Below are 24,752 nucleotides of genomic sequence, written 5' to 3' on the forward strand. Positions count from 1 at the left end.
TGGTTGATAATCACGTCATCTACCCCCCCCCACCACCCTCCAATTACGCTGTTAATCACCTGATCTACCTCCTCGTTACACCAAACTTTAACCATGCCGTTCAGATCCTCTCACCTGTCGTTACCTCATAAGCCAAGCCGGTAACTCTACAGTACTCAAAAGTTTAATGTCGAATATTATTGAAGTTGTCCGGAGAGTTTACAGTAGCTCAGGTAAGAAGACTCAGGTAAGGAGACTCAGGTAAGGAGACTCAGGTAAGAAGACTCAGGTAAGGAGACTCAGGTAAGGAGACACAGGTAAGGAGACTCAGGTAAGGAGACAGGTAAGAAGACTCAGGTAAGGAGACTCAGGTAAGGAGACTCAGGTAAGGAGACTCAGGTAAGGAGACTCAGTTAAAGAGACTCAAGTAAGAAGACTCAGGTAAGGAGACTCAGGTAAGGAGACTCAGGTAAGAAGACTCAGGTAAGGAGACTCAGGTAAGGAGACTCATTTACGACATAAGAAACGCATAGACAAGCTGGGGGTCTCGCATACTGAAAGCCGAAAATAATTAAAACAAAATCCCTGAATTGTGTGATTGACGAGGCCGACTGATTGACAATACTCACTCACTCACTCGCTCACACACTCACTCACTCACTCACTCACTCGCTCACTCACTCACTCACTCGCTCGGTTGCCAATTGATGAATGATGCATAGCAGACGTCAATTATGGGTGTTGTGGCATGAATCACTCCTTTAGCTCATACAGGAACAAACGCCGGTAACTGGGGACACTTTAATGAATCACAGGTGTATTACTCACACACCTGTTGCTACTTTAATTACTTTTCACTCTTACACAGGTGAGTGATTAGGTGCTTTAAATTAGTTAGGTGCCAAGGTGGGTACTCTCTCTCTCTCTCTCTCTCTCTCTCTCTCTCTCTCTCTCTCAGCACCCGCTCTAGGTAGGCGCCGGGAGTCAGAGCCCCCCCTCACCTGTTTACAAAGACTCCTCAACCTCCTGTTGCTGCTGGACAAGGGAGAGGGGGGTAGGTAATCGACAGTGTCTCCCTAGTGGTGTTTTACGTCGTGTGTGTGTGTGTGTGTGTGTGTGTGTGTGTGTGTGTGTGTTAACGCTACTGTGAGTGTTATATTTTCGTGAGCCAATTAGAAGTATTTTTATATCTCTCTTAACGACGATGAATCAGAATGAGAACCTAACCTAACCTAACCTAGCCTAACCTAATCTATAAAATTTATTCGCTACATGGTTCGTTAAGTCGAATGACCCTTGACCTTCCACAACCGGCCAAACTAGCCCCGTCATAACACCAACAATCTTACATAGCCCTAGATAGCCCCTAATCAACCCTAAGCACTCTGGTAAATCGACAAGGCCCCACTTAGTCACCCCCTGCCCCTCCCCTCCCCTCCCTTCTCTCTTTCCCCCTCCTCACCTCTCCCCTCCCCACCCCTTCCTTCCCCCTCCTCTCCCCACCTCCAAATACTTTAACAAGACTCACGTTATAACCCCAGGCAGTAGAAGGGAGGAAAAGAGGGGGGAGGGGGTAACGAACGGAAGAAGGGAGGGGGTGACGGACGAACGGACAGGCGGAGGGAAGGACGGAGGGAAGGAAGGAAGGGCGGAAAGCAGGAATCAGGGACTGAGTGGTACCCTTAAAATAGAGTGTTAGCTGACAGGCAATTTCCGGGACCAGGATTCTCAAAGGTAACATACGGTAAATCTTCCACGTGTAACTGAAGAAGCTTAGATCACATTTAACTGAGTCTCACTGAAGCTATCAACTCCAAAAGAGGTTATCCAAAGGGGGAGGGGTGGGGGGGTGGGGGGGTGAAGGGTGGGGGAGGGAGGGTTATCGAGATTGCATTGATATTTTTACCATAACTCAGGAAGGAAAAAAAATGAAACATCTAAATTCTAAATCATTCTGTATGTGACTCAACCCCCGGGGGCTCTTAGACTCAAAGGTAGGATGGCGTTAGGTTAGGTTAGATTTGATTTGGTTAGGTTAGGTCAGGTTAGGTTTGGTTAGGTTTGGTTAGGTTTGGTTAGGTTTGGTTAGATTACTGTTGTTATTTTTTATGGAAAATCTTGACTATTGATAAAAAATTTCCTCAGATAAATTGGCCAAAAATCATAGGAAACCAGACAGTTACAGTTAAAAATAATAATAATAAATAAAACTCACACTCACAATACATAGATATACTGTATGTTGTAGTATCCAGTATACACACACGTCAATAATGCTATACGTCATATATAGTATATTTAGATCTTCCTGTATATAAAAGTAAAATGTATTAAAATGTATTAGAATGTATGAACCTTATAGACAGTCGTGTATCAGATGGCCTCACGCAAACTCAATTATAATTCACCTCTCATAACACCTGTTCTCAACACTGCATAGTTAAACACCTGTTGTCGACGATACATATAGCTAAACACCTGCAAGCATATGAATCAGCTGTACGTGATATGACTCGTGAAGTAGACAGACTGGGATTTAATTTAGATTCTCGCTTGATATTCAACTGCGGTGTGGCTGCAGGGTCGTTTCAGATATAGGACTGTGTTATTATTTCTTTTCACAGTGTTACGATTTTACTACAGAACTACATAACTACATAACTACACAACTACACAACTACACAACTACACAACTATACAACTACACATTTATACAGCTCCACTCTCAGGTAAGCCCACCCCCCAAAAAACTCAGGTGTTAATAGGCGTCATAGTGAACGTCATCCAGGTAAGTGTAAGACAAACATGTTCTAGTCTGTGTCAACACGATTATCAGGTGTTACAACCCTCGCTCTTATCACGCCACCTGCAATCTTCTCTCTCTCTCTCTCTCTCTCTCTCTCTCTCTCTCTCTCTCTCTCTCTCTCTCTCTCTCTCAATTTAATTTTCTCAAGGAGCTCAGGTATACTCCCTCCCCCATACCCCCCTTCGCACCTGCCGTCCACTAACTAAATGATCATTGCAGTAAGTAAACTTTTTCCCAGGTGACATTTAAAGGTAATTAACACCAGGTAATTAATTTAAGACTATAATGAAGTTAATAAAAAGGGAGGAGGAGAGAGGGAAAGAGACTTAACCTATACGTGACCATCCATTAATTAACCATCCATTAATTGACCATCCATCTCCTTAACCATCCATTAGAAAACATTTGGTTCGTGTTATTTAGAAGGAGTCTCAACCACCACGGAGATAGGAGAGACAACGACCCCCCTACCCCTACCCCTAAAGGGAGGAAAGGATATCCTCCCCTTGAAACATACCAAGTAAGGTATATAAACGCAGTAACTCCTTTTACCAACAAAAGTTAAGTAAATACACCTAAAAAAATAATAAAAATATATATATATATTTTTTTCTATTAATCTCAATACATCAACAAGAACTCATTTGCTAAAGTGGTGGTTCAATTATCCACTTAAACGTAATAAATTATCCACACTTGGCAATTATCAACAGGGCAGGGAGTAGGTGGGGGGGTGACACTCAGATAAGCACAGCCAGCCTGCAGCTCATATCGCCACCCCCTCACGTCCCGACCACCTGTGTGCATCTTATCCTGTAACACCTGATCCAGCGTGCGCGACACCTGATCCAGCGTTGAGCGTACACCTGATCCAGCGTACACCTTATCCAGCGTCCAGCGTACACCTTATCCAGCGCACCTCCAGCGTACACCTTATCCAGCGCACACCTGATCCAGCGTACACCTTATCCAGCGCATACCTGATCCAGCGTACACCTTATCCAGCGCACCTGATCCACACCTTGCGATCCAGCGTACACCTGATCCAGCGCACACCTGATCCAGCACACACCTTATCCAGCCCACTGATCCAGCGTACACCTTATCCAGCGCACACCTGATCCAGCGTACACCTTATCCAGCACACCTGATCCAGCGTACACCTTATCCAGCGCATACCTGATCCTACACCTTATCCAGCGCACACCTGATCCAGCACACACCTTATCCAGCCCACACTTGATCCAGCGTACACCTGATCCAGCACACACCTGATCCAGCACACACCTGATCCAGCACACACCTGATCCAGCGCACACCTGATCAGCACACACCTGATCCAGCACACACCTGATCCTGTAATCTATACCGTCGTCCAATTAAGGTGTTTTTATTGTAGTGTTTTCTTAGTACTTGAGCCGTAAAGATTGTTGTAGAAAGAAGAATCGAAAAAAATGTTGATAACAGCTAAATTATCTTGTTGGACGGAGAGGAAGGAGGGGTGATGAGGTGAGAGGGAGGAGTGATGAGGGGGAGGAGTACACTATCCTTAAATATATTTTGGGCTGGAAACTTGCTTCATTATCGAATACACACACACACACACACACACACACACACACACACACACACACACACACACACACACACACACACACACACACACACACACACACACACACACACACACACACACACACACACACACACACACACACACACACACACACACACACACACACACACACACACACACACACACACACACACACACACACACACACACACACACACACACACACACACACACACACACACACACACACACACACACACACACACACAACACACCATGACACAAGATAAGGTCAACACGGGGAAAATACTCAATAAAGATCATTTTACTGTAATTAAAAGACAAACTTAATTAACACCATAAACAACTACATACTTATTCATATCAACAACCATTTTCATTAACTTATAAGAAAGAGTTTTAATTATTTCTTATGGTGAGTCTCTATCGTAAATTCCCTCATCTGTTATTGAAAGAAAGAATTGAAAAGGTTAGATGCTTCACCTCTATCAGTTATGAATGCAATGAATATGTCTTATATTCCACAATAATATACATTTTCTAAATCTACCAAACCCTTTCGTTGATTACTCCTCAAAATACTGATTAAAAAAAAAAACCTAACCTAACCTAACCTAACCACTCACACATATAGCCATCGGGAGGGACATCACTGTTTACGAATCACCCATCAGTCGCTAGCGGTGGGCGGCTGGCTGGCTGGTGGTGATGAAGAACGAGAGGGGGGGGAGGGGTTGATAATGCAGTGAAATTCTAGGGAAATATCACACCACGTTTCAGTAGGTCGTCGTTGAACACTTCTCAGTAACAGCGTATTGATTTTAATGTCATAAATGTTTGGTGATTCTCGGAACTGTGTGTACTTTAGAATTTAGAACAATACAATATTCATTAAAGTGGAAATTATGTGTTCTGAGTGGATATAATGTGTTCTGAGTGGATATGATGTGTTCTGAGTGGATATGATGTGTTCTGGGTGGAAATGATGTGTTCTGAGTGGATATAATGTGGTCTGAGTGGATATTATGTGTTCTGGGTGGAAATGATGTGTTCTGAGTGGATATGATGTGTTCTGAGTGGATATGATGTGTTCTGAGTGGATATAATGTGTTCTGTGTGGATATGATGTGTTCTCAGTGGATATTATGTGTTCTGAGTGGATATAATGTGTTCTGAGTGGATATGATGTGTTCTGAGTGGATATGATGTGTTCTGAGTGGATATTATGTGTTCTGAGTGGATATAATGTGTTCTGAGTGGATATGATGTGTTTTGAGTGGATATGATGTGTTCTGGGTGGAAATGATGTGTTCTGAGTGGATATAATGTGTTCTGAGTGGATATAATGTGTTCTGGATATTATGTGTTCTGGTGGGATGGATATGATGTGTTCTGAGTGGATATGATGTGTTCTGAGTGGAAATGATGTGTTCTGAGTGGATATGATGTGTTCTGTGTGGATATAATGTGTTCTGAGTGGATATGATGTGTTCTGGGTGGATATAATGTGTTCTGTGTGGATATAATGTGTTCTGAGTGGATATGATGTGTTCTGAGTGGATATAATGTGTTCTGTGTGGATATGATGTGTTCTGAGTGGATATGATGTGTTCTGAGTGGATATTATGTGTTCTGAGTGGATATTATGTGTTCTGAGTGGATATAATGTGTTCTGAGTGGATATAATGTGTTCTGAGTGGATATAATGTGTTCTATGTGGATATGATGTGAGGATTAATTAACATATTTACTGTAAGTGTCACTACCCGGAAGACCTCGTTGACCTTTGGCTCTCCATGTGACCTTAACTCTTGACCCAGATTTTTGTGAACTTAGTCTCCTGAATAGTGTGTGTGTGGGGGGGGGTATTCCTTTTTGTGTTTTGTGACTCTCTCTCTCTCTCTCTCTCTCTCTCTCTCTCTCTCTCTCTCTCTCTCTCTCTCTCTCTCTCTCTCTCTCTCTCTCTATTCCTACAAAAAAAAAATCTATAAAAATAATCCCAAATTCCTATCAATAGGTTAAGTTGTGTTTTTTTCCCACTGTGACCTAACACAAGTATCCATCCAATCTAGTGCACAATTTCCTTATCTCTTCCCTGATAAACGATACTGTTCGCCCCCCTCCAAAAAAAGAGCCACTGTTATTTTGTCTCTCTCAATAGATGAAACAAACATTCCTAGTTTAATTACCTGGGGGAGGGAGGAGGAGGGTATAGGTGGGGGAGGAGGAGGTAGAGTGGGGGAGGAGGGGTATGGAGTGGGGAGGAGGGTATAGGTGGGGAGGAGGGGTATAGGTGGGGGAGGAGGGGTATAGGTGGGTGGGAGGTAGGTAGGTAGGAGGGGGGTGGGAGGGGAGTTTCTCATTGAAATAGCCAATGATTTCAAATTGGTTTAGTAAATTAACCAATATATATTTTTTTTTTCAGTGGATTTAAAGAATCTTCGCCATTGTTTCTGTCCATGCCATGTGTAGCGTCACTCTGTCTCTTGTCAGTATTATAAGAACCTGATTTAACTGTGGTACAACCTTATTATAGATACCTCTCCCGTCATACATACATACAACGCATATCATTATGTCTAAATCAAATGCAATTTTGTATATTTTCAACCACCGGCTGCAACTCTATTAATAAACCGTTTATTATTAGTATTTACATACATACATACATACATACATACATACATACATACGTGACTCTATCTTCATCACGCATTTTTGCATCAGTCACGCACTTTTTATACAACTAATCAAGCACTTATCGCACACTAGTCACGCACTTTTAACACAACTAGTCACGCACTTTTAGCTCAACTAACCACGCCCTTTTTTTCTAACAAGCGCAAAACTCTAACCATCCAATTTAACACAGATGCCAACACTCCCCCCTACTCTGTATGAGAAACACTACAGCCACAGATACTCTTATTAAAACTTTGTACATACACTTCCTGTTAAAACGCTACCCTTTCCATGTACTGTATAATGAAGCTGTCATCTACCCGTGATACAGGAAGACTCATAGTGTGTGTGTGTGTGTGTGTGTGTGTGTGTGTGTGTGTGTGTTCCTGGGGCTAGTGGCTTCTTGTTTACTCCTTCCATGTTGACGTGAGGGGTAGGAGGGATGGGGGAGGAAGGAAGGGATGGAGGGAGGGTAGGGATAGACGGAAGAAAGAAGGAGTAGAGTGAGAAGGAAGGAAAGCAAGAAGGTGAAGTTAAGGAAGGAAGGAAGGGGTAGAGAGACAGAGAGAAAGGGGTGTGGGAAGAAGACAGGAGGAGGTAGATACTGCTTGATAAACTACTCCGCTGTTCTTAGTGATACTGACATGTTTTACCAGCGGCCAGTAGTCTAATACTTCATGGTTGGCAGTGACGGCTTCTCATAATGAAGATTTACGACAACATACCTTAACGTTCTTTATATTTCTCACCCACTCACCCACCCGCCCAACCCACCTACCCACCCACCCAACCCACCTGCCCACCCACCCAACCCACCTACCCACCCCAGCTATGTTAAATGTCATCGTCCTTGTTGAACTAAACCTCAATCCATTTTATTTTACAAGACATTTTTATTTTGTATTTTTTTTTTCAATTTTTACTTTCGTTAGATGGAAGTGAAACAAGGAGAAGACTTAGCACTATATTTATATACGAGTTCAGTAACGAGTGTGTGTCATTAAAAACGGGGGTGAGGGGGTGAGGGAGTGGGGGAGTGAGGGTGTCAGTAAGCCCATCATTGCAGGTGTGTGTGTGTGTAATGCTGCTACTACTACTGCCGTGTCGTCTTGAGGGTCAGGTATCGACAACATAACCCCTCCCCATGCATAACGTACTGTTCTGACACACACACACAGAAATACACTCACACTCCCTATACACACATGCCCCCCAAACACACACACACACCTACACGCCTCCCTCCCCCCACACACACGCACAAAGCCATGCAGCCACGCACACCCAAACCCTCACGTGGAAATAAGTGGATATTTGCCGAGCGTCGAGGTGTTAAGCGTGGTGAGGCCAGCATGAGAGAGGGCGAGCTGTGTACCGCACCTCCTGACGCTCTCCATGAATAATGTACACGCCCTCACTACACCTTTCCACCCCGCCCTGCCCTGCCCCGCACCGCCCGCCCCGTACGACCCCAGCAGGATCTTAGACACCACCTCAGTACCACTATGCACCCTCTTTCTGCCCCACCTCATCCCAATAGTACCCCACCTGTTCCTATCATGTGAACCTTTTTTTTAGTACAGTAGTAATGTATGTATGTATGTATGTATGTATGTATGTATGTATGTATGTATGTATGCATGTAAGCAGGTTCAAAAAGAAGTACAGTATCGAGGTGTGTTTTGTCATATCAGAAACTCTCGTTTATAAGATCGGTACGAGAGTTTTATTATCTGATAAGTTACGGAAACGCCAACCTTGCTGATTCACGAGCGCATAGTTAGTACGTTAAAGAGATGGTCCTGATAACATGTTTTACGGACACGATGAACACAGATAAAGAGACGGGTGAAATATATCCCCCTTATGAATCCTCAGTCCATAGATCTTCTTGCTTCATTACCAAACCAATAACACAACAAGAAATAATTAATCTACATAGAACTTCACTACGACATGACATTAATCTACGGAGGCAACCCAAAGCTACCATATACAGAACCTGAGCATTGGACTGTACCATTCAACTCTACACACGGCGACGAGTAAACTTACGATGGCGTGACCAGTTCCCTTCTCCCCTCTCAGCCGGACCAATGAGGGATTGACATTCCCCACATAACGCGTCAACTATGCTACAACTATACAGCTAAGTCTCGTTAAGTATTCCCCTAACTCTCGGCAAGTATCAAAAGAGATGGTGAACTAATGGTACCAAGGGTTACACTATAATGGCACCAAGGGTTACACTATAATGGCACCAATTCATTAGCATTCGTCCTGGCAATAGTCATCCAATGAACCATTTTGAATATCATTTTTTTTTTACATTCATATATTAACAGTAAATTCCATACACACTCAGTCATCCCCCCCCCCCACTCACCCAACACCAAACAACACGTACAGTAGTTGAGGTTAAAAAGGAACTAGCAGTTACTATTACTTCGGGCTATTAACTCAATACACCAGTTAGGAGACAAAATTAACACAGAATATTTACCCAAAACCTTTCCTAGATCAACTTTGTCATCTGAGTGGATGTAAGTGGATGTAAGTGGATGTAAGTGGATATTACTAAGTTGTTTTGCATGTTATATATCACCTTCATAGATACGATCATACATCTCAAAATATACAAGAAAATTTTAACATAAGAATCTGGGGATATTATTTATTTATTTATTTTTATTCCCTGGAAAACTTTTAAAGCTCCTTATTTATTACTTAAAACTCCTCTAACGTCTTAAGTCAATTCTGGGTAAGGTGTGTGTGTGTGTGTGTGTGTGTGTGTGTGTGTGTGTGTGTGTGTGTGTGTATGTGTGTGTGTGTGTGTGTGTGTGTGTGTGTGTGTGTGTGTGTGTGTGTGTGTGTGTGTGTGTGTGTGTGTGTGTGTGTGTGTGTGTGTCAGAAAAACGTCTTAATGTTAGTATAAATATTATGTGGCCAAGACTATAAATACGCATTAATTAAGACGTATTTTGGGGGGGATCATTTTATTACCTAAGTGTGGTTTAATTGGTTTAAGTGGTTTAAGTGGTTTAAGTGGTTTAAGTGGTTTAAGTGGTTTGTTAGTTATATTGTAAAGTGAAACGGGTGAGTAGGTAGGAAGTCAATAATCTGTCGTCAGTGCTGCCTGCGTTTTTTGCAGTCGGTGTTATCTCATGCAGCTTCCCTTGCCAGTTTCAGAGCTCCACACACACACACACACACACACACACACACACACACACACACACACACACACACGTCCACCACCTGTTTGTTCCACTGCGTTAAACAAGGTGTCTTAAAACTGTATGTTGATTCCTCGGCAACATGACTGGCAAAAATGTCGACCGCTGCTGTCACCTAATTATGATATGTGTCCATCGCATGATACCAACGTTAAATTTTCCGACACAGTGGACAAATTACCATGAAGGTTCGTCATTAGATTCCAGTGTTTTATCAGTGAGTTAGAATGATAAAATTGTACTAAGATAATGACCTTATCGCTCAGGTCATTATATAATGCTCTTATAATCTTAATTAGGGGACAATGTCATTATATTAACGTGAACATGACTGCCAAACTACTGGACTATCACCCTCTATACCTACTTTATAAACTAACACTGGAGACTATCTCGACTGACCTGTGACCTACGATGTGACCTTTGACCTTTCAACCTATCCCGTGACCTATTGCAGCTCATCATAACCTCTCCCTTCTACCTCAACAAATCTATTTCCCTCTACTATGTGTAAAGGTCAAGAAGTAAACAATGCAATGAGATGAGATGTAGAGGGAACTAACCTAATGTAATTGTTCCATCATCTCAGACGTTCTTCCATCAACCTGGGGTAGTGACGGCGACAAGAGGTTAACTCCACTCGGGTGTATGTCAAAGGTCTTTCGTTCACAGCACCAACACCCATACAGCAGCACCAACACCTGTAAGATAGGATAATAAACTTTAAAAGCAAATACCTCAAAAATTTTAATATTCTCGGAAGAACGACGATAGTGTCACTGAGTCGTAAAGAACATTCAATTCACAGTGGTATTAAAGGCTTTATATATACTCAGCAGAAAGGTGTGATTAGGTCAAGTGTATGTTATTATACTCTAAGCCGTGTCCTGTGATGACCTGTGACCGTCTACCACACACACACACACACTCACACATAGTTCATCAATAATTCACACTGAGCCCCCGTCCCCTTCCTGGCGTGAAGTGTGTCGCCCGCCACCATTTCTCATATATGGCCTTCATTGTGCCCCCAACCCTACTCCTCCCACCACTCTCCTTCACCTCACGCCATCAATACCCTTCTAAAATAACCATTGTGTCGTATATAACATAGGTACTTTTTTCAGGGTTTCCTTACGTGTTTGTGTATATATTCCCTACTTCACCACACAGGGTTCCAATAATTCTTCATACAGAGACTCTTTAATTCATCGTAGACTCTATAAGATCTTTTAAAACACAGCAGTACAGTACTTACCATGGCGGAGGTTGGTGTGCCAGAGGGGAGTGCCAATTGTGTTAGTTTACGAGTGATGTTTTGCTACGTGTTGTTGGGAATATCGATCGTTGGTGGGAGAGACGTGTGCGTTTGTGTGTGCGTGTGTGTGTGTGTGTGGCACGGTATTGGCCCGCCACCAAGCCATGTGGGTGCACCTGTTGATGCCACGGTAGGGATGGAGGGAGGAGGAAGAGAAGGAGGGTGAAGAGGGTGAAGAAGGAGGAGAGTGAGAGAAAGGAGGAGGAGGAAGAGGACCACAGTAGGAGAGAAAAGAGGAAGAAGAGGGAGAAAACGAAGAGAAAAGGAGAGGACCAGAGAAAGAGAGAGAGAGAGAGAAAGGAGGAAGAAGTAAAGAGAGGAAGAGAAGAGAGGAGGAAGAAGTAAAGAGAGAGAGTGTGAGAGATGTAGAAAGAAGGAAAATACTTGGAGGTAATTAATATGTTTGTTTAGATTGAATAGTTTTGCCCTGAATTGGTTATTGATATGTTAATGTGATACTAAGTCACACACACACACACACACACACACACACACACACACACACACACACACACACACACACACACACACACACACACACACACACACACACACACACACGGAACGACGAGTCAGGGCGGCCTGTAAAATGAGTTATCAGCCGTCAATTTCAACTGAGATAGACGCTGTCATTAACACATTTACGGAGCTGTCAGCCGCTCTCTCGCTATCACACGCGTCTCGATAACGACACCCTGCCGGCTGTCTCCACCCCCAAGTAGCTGTCTGCCCCCCTCTCTCCCCCGTTGCTATCTCTGCCCACCCCCCATGGCACCCCCTTCCCTCTCTTGGCACTCCGGAATTCCTCAGTCTGCTACCCTCTGACGGCTGTTTCTGGTACTGTTGTTGTTTATGTACGTTGTGTCGGCCATACATAGAGCGTCTGTATTGAGTCTCAGTAGGTGAGCGAGCGCCTGAGAGGATAACGAACGAGAGAGAGAGGATAAACGGATAGAGATAACGAGAGAGAGAAAGGATAACGGATAGAGATAACGAGAGAGAGAGGGAGGACCTAGATATATACAGAAAACTTCCAACAGAAAGAAAGAAAGAAAGAAAGAAAGAAAGAAAGAAAGAAAGGCTAACAGACAGACAAAAGTACATTAAACTTTCCACAAAACAACAGAGGGACATATATTAACAGAACGTCTCCCCCTTTCCCTCCCCTGCCCTGTTGTCTCGTCTCCTGTTGTCTTGTCTCCTGTTCTTCCTAAGAGCTATCACCCCAACCCTCCTACACCCCACCCCACCCCACCCCACCCCACCCTACCCCTACCCCACCTACACGACCCCTCCGGCAAGATACTGTTTTGTTCTCCTAGCGGTCAAAGATCAGAGGTCAAGGTCACGTGGAGTCTCAGATGGCACGAAAGAATAATTTATCCTTGTTGTCTGACGCCTCAAGATGGTAATTTTCCTAAGGTATATAATTTTCCCTGACCCACGACATTTTTCCCGACCGTGATAAATCTTTTTTTTCCTGAGATGCGTCATTTTTTCCTGAGATGCGTCATTTTTTCCTGAGATGCGTCATTTTTTTCCTGAGATGCGTCATTTTTTCCTGAGATGCGTCATTTTTTCCTGAGATGCGTCATTTTTTCCTGAGATGCGTCATTTTCTACAGTGTCTCCTGACGAACCACCTAGAGATCACACTAATGGTGGCACTTGTAGACCTAATGCCCTTATACACAATAAACCCTGAAGTGTAACACCCATAAGGACATTAAGGGGAATATTTATACCAAACGCATTTAATGGTATAAACTTACATCTAAGAGTATTAAAGTCTCTCTCTAGAAGCGACTTTAAAGATACTCATCCGAGCCTCCCCGAGACCTTCACTTCCTGTCCAGCAATATTGGTAGGGAGTTACATATCGTTAAGGAAGTATATATTAAAAACAAAATTAGGGGTGAAAGAGGAAATCAGAAGACCAAGAAATATAATAATAATAATAATAATAATAATAATAATAATAATAATAATAATAATAATAATAATAATAATAATAATAATAATAATAACAACAACAACAACAACAACAACAACAACAACAACAACAACAACAACAACAACAACAACAACAACAACAACAACAACAACAACAACAACAACAACAACAACAACAACAACAACAACAAATAACAACAACAACAAACAACAACAACAACAACAACAACAACAACAACAACAACAACAAACAACAAACAACAACAACAACAACAACAACAACAACAACAACAACAACAACAACAACAACAACAACAACAACAACAACAACAACAACAACAACAACAACAACAACAACAACCACAACAACAACAACAACAATAAATAATAAAGTTACCGGTAATCCAACAATGATAAAATTCCACCAATAAAACTGAATTATACACTGTGATATACACGACATACATACATACATAACCATACATACAGTAATGTCCATACATAAACTACAAAATACAAAGTAGGGGGGTGTGGGGAGGGATGAGGGGGGAAGGGGGGTAGTTAGGGTGTACACAGAGAGCCACCATTACGTACTATACACAGTTCAAAAATCAACCCTATACCAGTCGAGAACAGACAAGACCATACAGCATACACATCACCATAAGACAAACACATACAAGCATACCAAACACAGTGAAACATACAGGATCATACAGTCATACACCAATACACACACACACACACACTAGATACCTACCTTGGTCATCACTCGGTATACAGAACCCCCCCCCCCTCACCACACACAATAAGGTATACAGGTATATATACTTATTCATACACCAAGGTACAGTATACAGGGGGGGGCGTTATATAACTCACACACTTGAATCGGTTAATTCACCCAAGTGACTTATCACCCTTAACTCTTAATCTTTAACTGACCCCGACCTGACTCTACCTGGCGACTTTAACCTGTAACTGACCTGACTCTACCCTATAACTGAACTGACTCTACCCTATAACTGACTTGACTCTACCCTATAACTGACTTGACTCTACCCTATAACTGAACTGACTCTACCCTATAACTGAACTGACTCTACCCTATAACTGACCTGACTCTACCCTATAACTGAACTGATTCTACCCTATAACTGAATTGATTCTACCCTATAACTGACCTGACTCTACCCTATAACCGATTTATAACTGACCTATGATTCTGACCCGACTCTTGACCTATAACTGACCTATAATTGACCTGTGTTTAGACTGTAAAACTCTCAGCAACAAAATAATTAAAATGTAAACACTAATTTTCTTGACATTAAATTCCTGTTAATGTAAATGATATAATTTGATTAATTGACTCAATTAGTGACATGATTTAGAGGAGATAAATGTATGTATGAGTGAAGGAGGTTTTCAGGTGGTAAGACCCCGGAGGTACAGGTGTCATGCGTATCTCTCTCTCTCTCATAAATAATTCAGGTAGTACAAAGCAGCTCACAAGTGCACTGTACTCAATGTGCTGCGTGTGTGTGTGTGTGTGTGTGGTGTAAGTTTGAGCATTATCACCCACCACATCCGCTCCGCTTATACATGTAATAGCACTCATGGACAGTGCTTATTGTTGTTGGTAAACGTTTGCTATTCGGCCAAGATTATTCGTCCCATTCAAGGCTCGGTGCTGACACGGGCGGTACTTACCAATATGTCCCGAGAGGTGGCGTGTACACCTTCCTGCCAGCACAAGAGAATACACACTGAAACAACAAGTGTGAGTCGGGCAGGAGGGAGGCACCAACACCACCACCTGCCATCACTTGCCAGATGCCGCCACACCCGCCACCTCGTCGTCTCCTACCTCCTTTCTCTGTCGGATTCCTTCGAGTCCCGCCGCTTCTTTGACTGTTATTTAATATATCCATGACTTACTTACCCATTTATGGACATACATGATCAGTTACAGGAAAGAGTGTCGCGTTCACCACAAGGAGAAAGAGTGTCGCGTTCACCACAAGGAGGAGCGGCCAGCGACTGGGACGATGGGAAGTGCAAGATCATTAACTGTTGGACTGTCTCACAATAAGCAACACTTTTACGCGAGATTTAATTACGCCCGTCTGTCTTCCCTTTCTCAAGTTAATGAAGCACAAAAGCAACTCGAAACAACAGTGAAAACACATTTTTTTGTATACCCGAGGTGTCGGTCGAAGTGAGACGAGTGGCACTCTGACGTCACTTACATTATGCGTGTGAGAGAAAACGGAAATGTTATGTTGAGGGGGAAACGTTGGTATTTCTTGCTATATTTATAATTTGCAGCATGTTTTTTCTCAAATTATATCTAGTTGAAGTTCTGCATGATTGCGACACATTGTAAATCAACTAATGTGCAAACTAAAATCTAAACGTTAAGTTCATTCCATAACCAGACAAAGAGTCAATTTTTCGGGCTTCAGAAAGTTATTAAATACAGCGACGCCTTCTGAATGAAATTGTCTACCAATTGTCTTCCTAGTGATTTTATTTTTCATTTACGGAAACAAATTTCCTAAATTGTCTTCAGATTATTTAATTGGCCTTTAATTTAATAATATACCACCAGACGTGTGATGAATCATGTCCACTATTTTCTTACTTTTATCCCCTAATATAATGTTAAATTGATGGTCACAGTATCTTACCTTATCTATACGGTGGCGGCGCTGGTAGTCAGAGTCCAAAATTATGGCCACGTGAGTGCCAGTGTGACGAGCACGAAACGTAGAAGTCGTCCCTCCAAATTTTGTAGACTTAATGGAAAATCAATAATTGATGTGGTTTTTTGACGCTCCATTACATTACGCAACCTTCTGCTTCCTCCTCGTCGTCTCTGGCGGCGTTGTACACTGTAATTTTACGCACCATCAGAAGAAAAATGAACATCGGAAATCCTAATTCAATTTAAGAATAATACAAAAATTTACGGAAAGGCATCAAGAAAAGAAGATAGAGTATATTGCATCAATGTTTATGATCGGCACGAATTTTTCAATTGGAAGAATAACTGGTTGTTATCTGATATAATAACATGTAGAATTCATGGGCCACAAAAATCCAAAGAATGTTTACCGTCGACAATATCTCTCCTGATGCACAAGTGAGACCATTGATGAATAATGATAATCATGGTCCAGGAATCGTAAATCATAGTTCCTCATTCGAATATTCTAGAAAAAAAATTAATATTATATGCAAAAATATATGAAGTTAGATCTCTATTTTACGTTTATACAATGATAATAAATAATTATGATATTCGAAAGGAGTTTTCAATTTTTTTTTCGTACATACAATATGCCAAAGAAGCTCTAAAGTCTAAATCATGTACAGCTGACACGTCCCACCGTTGTGGAAATAGGAAAAAAAATGGTCGCTAACTAGTATGAAGTAGTACGAATCAGATATGATATCATATTTCCTGATTTTATATAGCAAGAACTAGAACACATACCAGGCATCTAATTTTGCCGCTGTAAGTTGTAGGGTTGATACAGCCCGTGGATACATGGGTCTACTTTTTGTTAGTGACACTTTTAACTGAGTTTTCTTTACTCTGTACCCAAGTCTGTAATCACTTTCTTTGAAGTAGAGAGAACACACACGGGCAAATTTGGTACTTATTTTATCAGCGCGCGCAGACATTTATCCATTTATCACAAGTTTTCTTATCTCTGGGAAATCTATAATACTTGGTGTGCTTGTAGTGGATTTCTCCCCTACAAACGCTGTAATTGTATGAAAATTGTGCAAGAGAAAAGATTTTGTGTCTTTTAATTTCTAAACTCATCTAAGATCTTGAGGCAATGGAGTATACATGTATACATATATGCATACATAAATGAAGATTGATATGACTAAAATAAATGGAATACGTAAAAAGCATCACTCATGACGTCACATTAACGTCTATGACGTCACGAATAGCTTTTAGATGCAGCCAATAGATGGCACTATTATTGAGGTATCTGGCAATCATACCGTACACACATCTTATATATATTTTAGTTAGAGCTTTCCTATCTTTAGTAGAGTATCTTTGGTCTATTGGTTGAAATATTTTATCTTTCTTTTTGCTCTCAGCTTTCGTTCATTATCACTGTATTTTTTAAGTTAATCAGCCATTCTAATGTTTTCAGGTAAAATTCTATCTGATATTTGTTATTTCGTGTGAACTTAACCATATACAGTAGTCAGGTTGCAATGTTGTCAATATGTCATTCTCTAATGTTCCAATACTTTAACACACGACACACTTATACATTTCGTAAAGTCAACATATCATTTAGTTCAATACTTTAAGTAAATTTACAAACCAAGATCCAAGGGTAATAATAGTGCAAATGATGCTCATGATTTTTTTGAACAAGAAAATAAGTAATAACATAAACCTTGTACTGTATCGTGTAAGACTTCTAAACAAACAACAGAGAGTCAGCTGTTGGCAGACGACACACCATGGCCGCCACGCTCCGACAGACGCCGCTTACCTGTAGTGGACACACACGACCAGTTGTCCACTTGGCCTTCTCCCAGCTTTGCCCTGATGGATATTTTCTTATCTCAGCAAGTAAAGGTAAACTAATAAGCAAATACAAGTAGCATGTGGGTAAATGTACTGAGGTGCGGTGTCATTGTGGTTGGCCGTCTGACAAGTCCGAAGTGCTGTTGCAACTTTCACTCTACTACGCGTCTGAATACAACATGTGACGGGTACTTGACACTGGCAATTAATAAGGATACTTTGTAATCACAATCACTTTACAAAAATGTAATATTTCAGTGCTATGATATGTATGGTCAGGAGAAAGCATAGTGCAGGTTCAAGGGCAGTTGTAGTATACGGACATTGAGCACTTTGCCCTTGATAGTAAGTCACTTTCTCTAATTCATTTTACCATGTCGTATGAAGTTCGTAAACTCTTCAAATAATCTTTATGAATAATGAAATTAGAGAACATACATGGTAAGCATCTATGTCTCTAGGTAAGGATCTTATCAGAAAATTCATATGGTAATTTTAAAGCTTAACATTGAACTTTTTGTAATGATTTGGTTCTTGTATTTGGTGTAAAATCACGAGTCTTTGCTAGCATTTGGCGTGACTGGGAATTTTATGTATATATAATATATATTTTTAAAATTACCTAAACTACCTCCTAACCTAATTAATAGTGTGTCTCTGTGGCCTTAATATTAAGCGACGGAGTTAACATGGTGGACAGTTGCTGCATGGCCATTGGGTATTTTACTTATTGAATGGAAAAAAGTACATTACTGCTTTCCTTATTATGGTCTCATGGTCTGAGGTCTCGCCCAGTCTCAGTGATCCCTTTGCTGATAATGAGCATGTGCTAATACGAAGGGGATCTCCCGGATTGCTATATACGCAGTCTGGGAGCTCTCGGCTCGTAACCTAACCTATCCTATCCTGACCGAACTTAGCCAGACCTAGCCTATCCTAACTTAACCTAACTTAAATTTTAATCTAATCTAACCTCACTTAACCTAATCTAACCTACCCAAACTGGGGGAGCTCGCATACCACATATACTGTACTGTACATGTAAATAATAATAGCAAGGAGAATACTGTACTCAGATTGGGGGAGTTGCCACACCATTACACCAGTTCTTTGTTTTTGACAGGTTAGGTTCACCCACCAAAAGTCACCATTAATAATGCAAAATTCTGAATTGGAATTTATTATCAACAAATGAAATATCATGGCCCATCAACCTGTAGGCTAAGTAGCTGCCATATTACGTCACTGGAGCCACTTCTAATACTATAAAAAAATTAAGTGAAGCTTGGGTTCAGGTACGTTACTTTGGTTCATTTTATTTATAGGTTATGGATCTCAGTCTCGTCAAAATGTTAACAAAGGTGCTCATGATTTTATGCCCGTCAAATACTATATTACCATGATTTAATTTCTATAGGATTTTCTCAAAAGGAAAAAATTACTATGAATTTTCTTAAGCAGGAAATAGGCAGCTACTTTGTGTGTTAATGCATATATTGGAAATTGTAGATAAAGCTGAGGTGAATTGTATGGACAGATCTCGTGATGGTTGAGAATTGAATGATTCTTCAGGAACTCAACCAAATCTCAAACAAAAGAGAGTAAAATATACCCAGGCCAACCATAAGGACATAGGGTCTTGATGTTCAGGATTTTGTCTCACTCAGGGTTAAGTTAGGATAGGTCTCTCAAGTCATTCAATTCCCAGCTGTCATGAGAAACAACTTTATGAAGTGTATGGTAACAGTGTAGAAGACTGGTCTGGGTCAACCAACTACCTATCAAAAAATCTCAAGAAGAAACTTATTTCATACCTCATAAATAACCCAAATTGGGTAGAGGAATACTAATTTTGTATTTACCTAGTTTTTCTTGTATATATAGACTCCATGTTTCCATTTCATTCGAAGAAATGACAACTTTAGAAAATTTTTATATAGATGGTAATAAATTATTCTTTCTAGGTTAAGATATCCCCCCAAAAGAATAAGCATTTGCAGTTTTTGTAAATATACTGATATTAGTTTTAGGATTGGTTAGGTAGGTTCATGTGGAAAAGTTACTGGGAGGCATTTTGACGCTTAGTGTTTGGCCAGCCACTGGGAAGCATTTCTCAACAGTTCAAGCACAAACATGGCAGGCAACGAGTGCTTTTTTTTTATGGGAAAATTACTGAAAAAATAAGAAGTGCAATTCCTTCACCTGATTTAGGTTATTCGTGTAGTAAGATACTTGGATTCTATAGAGATTTTGTGTTAAGTAGCCATTTAACCCGGATCACTCCTAAAGAATTACTGTATATACTGTATACTGGTACGTAAATGAAAAACTGATGTTGTGTTATGCTGTACAGTAAAACATAAAATTTGTCACAGGACACATTTTAGTGTGACCATTACAAGAGTGTATTTAAGCATAATTGGATTGGATTCACAATTCCATTCACAGTACAGTACCCTAAAGTTCCATCATTATAGTACTGTACATAGTTTTGCATGTAGAGGAGTTTGCCTATGGATCAGAATTATATGCTGCATACTGTAGTATGTACAGATATGCCCCAAAATGGTTCTGTACTGATGGTTTTGGGGAGAATAATGGCCCTTTGTTATTAATAAGCCATAACAAGGATACATGACATACAGGTATTCAGTTACCAATTTTTTTGTAGATGGGAAGCCAATGCTACGACAGGGCAACACTGGTGACTGGATTGGAACATTTGAGGGCCATAAGGGAGCAGTGTGGGGAGTAGCCCTTAATGCGGATGCGTCACGAGCGGCCACAGCAGCAGCCGACTTCACAGCCAAGGTAAAGTGTAAGAAATGTTTTCACTGCACATATACTGAGGATACATTATGATACTGATATATACTGTACTGTACTTTGCTACTGTATGCAGATATAAATAAGAATGGTATTGAGCATATTAAAGGGAACTGTTATTAAGTTAAACAATAATGAACTTTGTTGTCCTTTGTCTAGGTGTGGGATGCTGTAGCTGGTGAGGAGTTACACTCTTTCTCACACTCCCACATTGTCAAAACTGTTGCATATTCCCCAAACTCGACCGAACTCCTTACCGGCTCCCATGAAAAACTTCTCAAAATATTCGACCTGGGAAAACCAGAAGCAGGTAAAGAGTTACTGTATACAGAGGTATCCACTTTAAGGGATAAGTTAATGTCTTTAGCTTGGATTGTGTTAATAATTTGGGCAAAGGAATCAATACAGTACTGCTTTACATTTGGATTGCCAACTATATGAATGAAGACCACAGTTTTACTCTGGTGTTGGGTTGAGGGGCATAAATGCTCTTTGGTTTTAGCAGTAATTATTTGGTTCTACAAGCTGTTTTGGGGATTTTAGTGTAAAAACAAGTTCTTAGAAACAACTTTAAAAATTCATATATTATAATAATTCTCTCCTCTCTGATATGTATTGAATTTAAACTTCATTTTCAGAACCTCAGGTGTATGCGGGTCATACTGCAGGCCTAAAACATGTACTTTTCATGAATGATGGAAAACAGATGCTGAGCTGTGCCGAAGATAAAACTATCCGTGTTTGGGATAAAGCAGCTGGCCTGGTAAATATCAACACATGCCTATTGCTGATGTGTCTTAATTCAATCTTAAAATTATGTTATTTTGCTACTTATCTGCATGTGCATCAGTTATAGTGCATTTACACTGTACTGTATATTTTGTGTCAGGGATGAAGTGCCCATATCTCAGAGAAATCACGGTAAATGCTTTAGTGATCCTGATATATACCGGTATTAATATTTTTAGATGACTTCCAAGTATGTGGGGTTAGCTAGTTCAGGTTCATTTCTTTGAAATTTAGTTTTGAGTTCAGATTTTGCATGTAGAACTTTTGGTGTTTCTTAGGGTATACCACAACTGTCCTGCTTGGGGGAAATGATGCCCATTCTACAAGTGACAGTAAACTGGGGCATTGGCTAGGTAGATGTTGTCTTGAGGTACCAAGAATAACATTTGAGTTTGTTTGGTGTTAAGAGAATTTATAAGTTACGTTTGATGTCTTTCCATATATTTTTAGCAGATTAACTCCTGTAATAGGATGCATTTGCTGCATTAACACACTGAGGCCCTTTCCTCTCCTTTTTTATTTTAGCTGGTCTCATTTATATTAGTAACCTGCTTCAGTCATCAGGAAATAAATGAAGGATTGGTCTTAATACAACATTTTATGACGAGACTACTCAGGACCCTTGGAGTGAGTGGTTGATGCAGTTCTCTAGATTCATGGCTGGTGGTGTGATGCCTTGCCAGTAACTTTCCAGCCTTCTGTGGTGATTTCTGCTTCCAAATATCACTTTTTGGGGTTTATGGGTACAAGGAGAGAAATACTGTACTGTAAAGCTAACCAGGGGATTACCCCTACTGTACTATTAGCCAGCATTGTGTAGGAGTTCCCAGGGTTCAGTATTAATAATGTAGGCTTTTTTGGGTGTTACACAAATTATCTTATCTAGGTTTAATCATAAAATGAGATTTTGGTATTAATACCTAAATTTTCATCTGTTGGATTACTGATTTAAAATGTGTGTGCATTGCTGTGTAAAATTTTGAATGTCAACTTATTTTCGTCAGCTACTCATAAACTTTTTCACTTATTCACAGGAGACTCAGAAGCTAGAGGTAGCACATAACCCAACAAGCATGGAACTTAGTGCCGATGGCAAAACCTTGACAGTAGCATATGGCTCAAAGGTTGCTTTCCTCAATCCAGAGACGTAAGTTTAGCTTCTATCAGCTTTGTAATAAAGAAATATACAGGCTTCAATTTTTTGTGACCTACTAAATAGGGATAAATGCAAAATGTCTATTATTGCATACAATATATACTGTACTGTATTTAATATGCACTATACATATATGTTTGTAGAGATGATCCTTTGTAATAATATATTTACCAAGGTACTACTGAATGATACTGCACCATTTTTTTTTTTCTTCTTCTTGCCTATGGCATGCTTTTCAGGCTTGAGCTTCAACGTGAAGTGACAGTACCAACAGCAGTGTACTCGGCCTCTCTCCATCCAGATCGCTCAGTTTTCATCTGCGGTGGAGAGGACTTTAAGATGTACAAATTTGACTACAATACTAATGTGGAGATTGAGTCTTTCAAAGGTCATTTTGGCCCAGTCCATTCTGTTAGATTCAGTCCTGATGGTGAACTTTATGCCTCTGGAAGTGAAGATGGCACTTTGCGATTGTGGCAGACAACCGTAGGCAAGACATACGGTCTTTGGAAGTGTATAGATGCTGCTAATGAAAATAATATCCCAATTAAGCCAGAAGCTACTGCTTAAGTCTGAGAAGCTTAAATTTTTGACTCGTGTAACGACATTTCTCGGTTACATTTGTAAGTACAGTAGTTTTAATTTTCAGTGCGCTCTAAATATTATATATTTTATATTAAATGCCCATTTTTTATTAAAGTTATTCAGCCTTATTATCATGTTAACTTAAACCTATAAGAGTATTGGGATGTTGTTGTTGAATGTTATAAATTAACATAAGAGTATTATTTTTCTATTGTAAAAATATTGAATACAAATGGCAGTTGCTTACAGTAATGTGCTCATCTTTGTGGGATTTTGTTAGCTACAGTCCTCAGAAAGTTAACTGCAGACTTGTAAATAAGCTTTATTTTATCAGTATTCAGGTTGAAAAATAACTTTTCTTTGCTTACAATTGGGCTCCCAACATCTTAAATATTACTGTTGTCTGCATTTCATGTTTTATATCATAAAAATGAAATTATTGTCTCCATGATTTTCTTAGCATTTACAGGTGTTAATTTTCAAATTGGTGCCTTAGAAACATAACGAATAATATTTAGTTTCTCTCATTATGGTTAAGTATTGTAATATTAATTTTCTTACCACTTTTGGTATATTTTTAATGAAATAATATATTATCCTGATGATTTTAGATTTATGTTGGTATGATGTACAAGTGGATATTCTTTAACCAACTTATAATATGTTTTGAGGAAGCCTTTGTACTTCAGGTGTTGGGTTAAGTATTTCAGATTAGTATTGTTGGGACCTCCAGGTAGAGAAATTGGACCCTTAGCTTAGCGGAATCTCAAAGATGTAAAACATTCCTGTATCCATGGATTTTTTTTTTTTTTTGTTCTTTTTTTAAAGTCCTGTGCTACCCAGTCTGTTGCTGTTATCAGCCTGCTAGTCAACTGGTGGTAGTTTCAGATATGTTTTTACAAGAATAAAAGAAAATTTACAAAAGTTTCTCATTCTCAATTGTAAAGAATGAACTTCAAAGAAATGTATTTAAAAATTCGTCAGCTCTGTCAGTTGTTATTCGTCTTAACTTTTGCCATAGGAAGGGTATGTGGTCTTCAGCTAACTACATCGGCCCCTGGATTGTTAATACTATATTGCACTCTTACTGTCAATCTTGCAGGGTACCCACATTCTGGATCAGCAGAGGGTTTAAAAGTGCCTGTAGTACCTCAGTTGGTACTATATTACAAAGCTGACAAACATTTCCTTTGTAGAAGTGATACTGGCTTGTGTGAATCGAGTGTGGTAAACCAGATGTATAATTGGGGGCC

The 24,752-nt window shown here is 40.2% G+C and overlaps 1 protein-coding gene and 1 long non-coding RNA gene across 2 annotated transcripts in view; one reads left to right on the forward strand and one right to left on the reverse strand.

Moving 5' to 3' along the window:
• LOC121861163 overlaps positions 1–15,373 on the reverse strand; it is a 130,570-nt gene extending 115,197 nt beyond the window's left edge. The window contains exons 1-2 of the long non-coding RNA XR_006087984.1: positions 15,284–15,373; positions 10,864–11,001 (exon numbers count right to left, since the gene is read on the reverse strand). This is a non-coding gene — a long non-coding RNA (uncharacterized LOC121861163). The remainder of the gene's footprint in view (positions 1–10,863; positions 11,002–15,283) is intronic.
• Positions 15,374–18,029: 2,656 nt separating this feature from the next.
• LOC121861021 (serine-threonine kinase receptor-associated protein-like) lies at positions 18,030–24,423 on the forward strand. The gene is made up of 6 exons (XM_042358478.1): positions 18,030–18,194; positions 20,815–20,954; positions 21,129–21,279; positions 21,608–21,732; positions 22,793–22,905; positions 23,154–24,423. Exons 1-6 carry the CDS (start codon positions 18,077–18,079, stop codon positions 23,482–23,484), a joined length of 978 nt encoding a protein of 325 aa, XP_042214412.1. The 5' UTR covers positions 18,030–18,076; the 3' UTR covers positions 23,485–24,423.
• The last annotated feature ends 329 nt before the right edge of the window (positions 24,424–24,752 follow it).

This window comes from Homarus americanus, unplaced genomic scaffold, assembly GCF_018991925.1.
Source record: "Homarus americanus isolate GMGI-L3 unplaced genomic scaffold, GMGI_Hamer_2.0 scaffold52806, whole genome shotgun sequence".
Lineage (NCBI taxonomy): Eukaryota > Metazoa > Arthropoda > Malacostraca > Decapoda > Nephropidae > Homarus > Homarus americanus.

Excerpts from the sequence above, each read along its gene's own strand:
- LOC121861021 (XM_042358478.1), top strand. The coding sequence starts at position 18,077 with ATGGCCGCCACGCTCCGACAGACGCCGCTTACCTGTAGTGGACACACA. Across the intron at positions 20,955-21,128 it reads CAGCCGACTTCACAGCCAAG|GTGTGGGATGCTGTAGCTGG; the intron begins GTAAAGTGTAAG and ends TCCTTTGTCTAG. Across the intron at positions 21,280-21,607 it reads CCTGGGAAAACCAGAAGCAG|AACCTCAGGTGTATGCGGGT; the intron begins GTAAAGAGTTAC and ends CTTCATTTTCAG.